This window comes from Cicer arietinum, chromosome 7 (assembly GCF_000331145.2).
Source record: "Cicer arietinum cultivar CDC Frontier isolate Library 1 chromosome 7, Cicar.CDCFrontier_v2.0, whole genome shotgun sequence".
In the NCBI taxonomy this organism is placed as follows: Eukaryota; Viridiplantae; Streptophyta; class Magnoliopsida; order Fabales; family Fabaceae; genus Cicer; species Cicer arietinum.
Window position 1 is genome coordinate 57,563,356 of NC_021166.2, and position 4,187 is coordinate 57,567,542.

Here is a 4,187-nt window from a genome sequence, read left to right on the forward strand (position 1 = left end):
TATTAAAAATCTTACATAGCAATGTCATTTAATATTTTTAATGACATATTTATATTTATAAAAAATAATTTTATAAAGATAAATTAATGATTTAAACGACTAAAAAAAGTTAAATGATAACTTTTAAATATTTAAAAAAAAATAACTAAAATCGCAGAAGAAACATAAATATTTCACATAAATAGGTACGATGTAGAGACGTATAATAATTTTCCCTTTGGTAGTAATTATTAAAATAAATTGGAATCCAAGGAATCGTCAACGCTATGAAGGAGTAGGTGGTTTTTACAATTCACACTATATTATCATTCACTTCACCAACCATATGAAAACAATCACAACTATATGCTCTTTAAATTTGAACCTAATCATTTTTATTAGATTGCAAAGTGTTTTTCTTAGCCAATATATAATTACTTAGTTGCATGCCAATTTCCCTTCACTAATTAATCAATTTCTTAATGTTACTATCATTTGCGGTTAGGGCATGGTCCACATAAATGCCACTTCCTACAAAGCCACTCTTCACCTATCATACTTTTCACCATAGCTTAGCTTAGCCTTTTCTTTTCCTATAATCCAACACTTTCAAAGTTCCTATTTTCCTTAAATAAATTGTTACTTAAGCATATTCAACTTAATTAGCATACCACACTGTTATGATTTAGTGGTTCTCCAAAGTCTAATTAAACGGATTATGCTTTTATACCCTTTTAATTCATTCTTTAATTAAATACTAAATTAATTTGAAGAATAGAAAAAGAGATGTATTAGTTTTTCTAAAGTATAATAAAAGGAAAGGAATCGAATAAGTTGAGTTTAATAATAGTCTCAATATTTAGTGTTTTAAATCTCATTCAAAAATATTTATGTTTAGTGTGATGTATTTTTTATATGATTTTTTTTTTGTATATAGTTATTTTTGGTGGAAAGAATCTATAAGAAAAGAAAATGTCATAATAGTTAGATTTAAAAAAATATATACAGAAAAGAACTAAAAAAAACAAAAGTAAATGACAATTTTGCACTTTGAATCGAACGTTATATTGTTTTGCTTTTTTACATACCTTTATTAGATTCGAGATAATGTGAGAATCCCAATACAAAGTTTAATTTATGTTTTTAACCTCTCATAGTATGTATGAGATTTAGCCTTTTGTTATAGAAACTAAAGATTGAATAAGAATAAGAATATGAATCATTTAAAGGAAAAAGATTGAATTTGGCCTATCAAGTAAAATAATATTTAAAGCAAAGAGAAACAAAAAAAGAAAGTTAAGACAAAAACATGAATGAAACAAAAGAAAAACATAGAAAAAGGGAATAAGATATTGGACTGATTTGAGATTGAAGGTAATAAATATCATGAGTAATATTCAACAAATTGTATAAGTCTTTCAAATAATTTAGGGACAAGATTTTGGGTAGAAGCCAACCAATTTTACACCAAGGTTTTAGAGAATCCATGAAGAGATATTTTGTCCACATCTTTAGAGACCATACCTTATATCTCTATACTTTATTTTCACTAAACCCATCATTTGACCTTCTTTTTGGCTGCCTCTAAATTCTCCACCAAGTAATAATTTTACTAAACATTTAATTTAAGAGATTAAATTTGAGCCTATCAAGTAAAATAATTTTCCAAATTTTTTTTTACTTCAATCATTTTCCAAAATTCAAAAGAATAATAAAAAGGAATCTCATTAGATTAACATGGCTACTTTTTGACTATTGCTACCAAGCATATGTGATGCATGAAGAAGATGGTGTTAATTTCAAGCAAAAGAGGCCCCCACAAATAAGAGAGAGAAAGCAACAAAAAAAACAAAAAAACTCTTATCTCTTGCCATGAACAAGTGTGGAAATTCTGCCTTTGCTTTCAACTTCATCTTCCTCTTCTTCACACTCTTTATTTGCTTTTCTCCTTTTCTCATTTTCTCATACAAACATCCTCATCAAATGTTACACCATAATAACCCTCAAATTCAAGTTTAAATTTAAAACAAATTCAAATATCAAAGTTTTTACTAAAAAATCCATATTTTCAAACTATTAAATCAAAATCAGATGACTCTAAATCTAAATTCATTAAATTAAATTATTTTAAAATAACAAATAAATAAAAAAATTAATTTTATTATCTGTCTTTTTTAATTCTTCCATCCAACTACCGAATCAATCTTATAATAAATTTAATTTAAAAACATACTAGAAATTAATATTGGTGTAACATTTTTGGTACATTGAATTTTGTTGTTGAATACCAATAGCTCAAAACTAAATCAATTTAAAATTGAAATTTAATTAAAAATAATTATATATAAAAAAATAACATCACATTAAATAATTAAATGTTAGATATTATATCTAACAAAACTCTAAGTTACCAAAGTAATCTCCTTATGCAGACATCTAATTTCCTCTGCCTCCCTTTTTTATTGATTTTGCATGAGGCACACACTTCAATCATAGAACCAAATACAAAACCATGAAGAGTAATATAAAAACAACAACACCAAAAACAAGAATATTAAAAGGAAAATTATAATATAATTATAAAAAAAAAAAAAAAAGGCAGTTAGATTAAAAACAAACCTAATAAAACAACAACATGAAAGAAAAATAAAAGAAGGAGAAATCTTATTATCTTATGTAAACCCCCACACCATTAAATTCTCTAATTAAAAAGTAAAACCCTTTTTTTTTTCTTCTCAAAATTACATAATGAAACCATTAGCAATACCTCTACTAGGATTGAAATGAGTTGTTTCATACACAGGTAATTCCTCTCTATACCTCTCAATCCCAATTACTGATAAATTATCCAATTCAAATAAATCAGAACTAGAACAACTAGCTCCATCATCATCATCATCATCTTCTTCATTTTCAAATTGCATATTAAAATCCATTCCATTTTTTTTCTGATAATTCTTCAATAAATCTCTAGCTAACTCTTCAACCCTTCTACTTTCTTGCATCACATGCAACCTTAGTTCCTCACTTCTTCTCTTTCCATCATAGATTGAAGAATTATTTGCCACCAAACCCTTTTCACCTTCATGCAAATTCTTGTGTCCACAAGGTCTACAATCTTCATCCACTATAACACTAACAGGACAAAACCTCACTGATCTTTTTGCACCTGATCTTGAAGAAGGTGTTTTGCTTAAACAAGACCTTGAAAATGATGACACTGATGAACATGTTGAAGCTTGTGTAGATTTTGAATCATGCATAGCCTCCAAAACAGAATTTGTAGTAGTTTTTGTTGTAGTAGTTGTTGATGATGATGATGATGATGTTACCTTTGATTTTTTGGTATTTCCACTTGAAGTGAAAAGTGAATTCAGAAAACTTGCAAGTCTTGCACCAGGTGAAATGGGTTGCTTTGATTTTTTCAAATCACCATATAAAATTCTTAAAGCTTTGGACTTTGTTTTCCCAAAACCATTTTCATTTTTGGGTTTTTGAGTTTGAACAGAATGGTTTTTATTGTAACTATGATGAAATGGAACACCATCAATGTTTGTTGTTTTTTCAGAAACACTTGTTCTAATTGGCTTTGGTTTTTGCAAACCATAGAATGATTCTGAATCTGATGATGAAAATCCACCAGCTGAACTTGATTCTGAAGATGATGAACTTGAATGCATGGAGAGTGTTTTTGAATTATTGCTTCTTGTTCTTGTTTCAAATTCTGTTAAGGATTTTCTTCCCATTACAACTTTTTCAACACCCTTTTTCTCCATCCAATTCTCTACTTTTTTTGTTCTTCTAAAGTTTGGTTTTTCAGCTTCAACACATTTTTGATTCCTCATGGTTGTTGTTTCTTTGTAGAACATCAGTTTCTCTTCTTTTTCCTCTGTTTTATGATGATGTCCTTCGTCGATCGACCGATAGATTACGTCGAGAAGTGTTGAAGAGAAAGAAGGGTTTTCTCTTTGGTGTTGTTTTCTGTTATCTCTTGAAGGTTTATCCCATTTCTCCATTGGTATGGTTGGTACTCTTTTTATATGAAAAAAAGAACAAGTTATGAAGATGAAAGAGAAAAACAGAGGAAACAGAGGAAAAAACAGAGGAAACAGAGGATTATGAATGGAATCAATTACTTGAACTTTGTTGTCTGCTTCAAATAGTACAGAAGAAAAAAAAGAACTAGTAGAGAGAGTGTGAGGGAAAGA

General features: G+C 28.1%; 1 protein-coding gene across 1 annotated transcript; it reads right to left on the bottom strand.

The window, feature by feature from the left end:
* Positions 1–2,620: 2,620 nt before the first annotated feature.
* LOC101498802 (protein BIG GRAIN 1-like B) lies at positions 2,621–4,181 on the bottom strand. The gene has a single exon (XM_004510380.4). It carries the CDS (start codon positions 3,993–3,995, stop codon positions 2,721–2,723), a length of 1,275 nt encoding a protein of 424 aa, XP_004510437.1. The 5' UTR covers positions 3,996–4,181; the 3' UTR covers positions 2,621–2,720.
* Between the last annotated feature and the right edge of the window lie 6 nt (positions 4,182–4,187).

Excerpts from the sequence above, each read along its gene's own strand:
- LOC101498802 (XM_004510380.4), bottom strand. The coding sequence starts at position 3,995 with ATGGAGAAATGGGATAAACCTTCAAGAGATAACAGAAAACAACACCAA.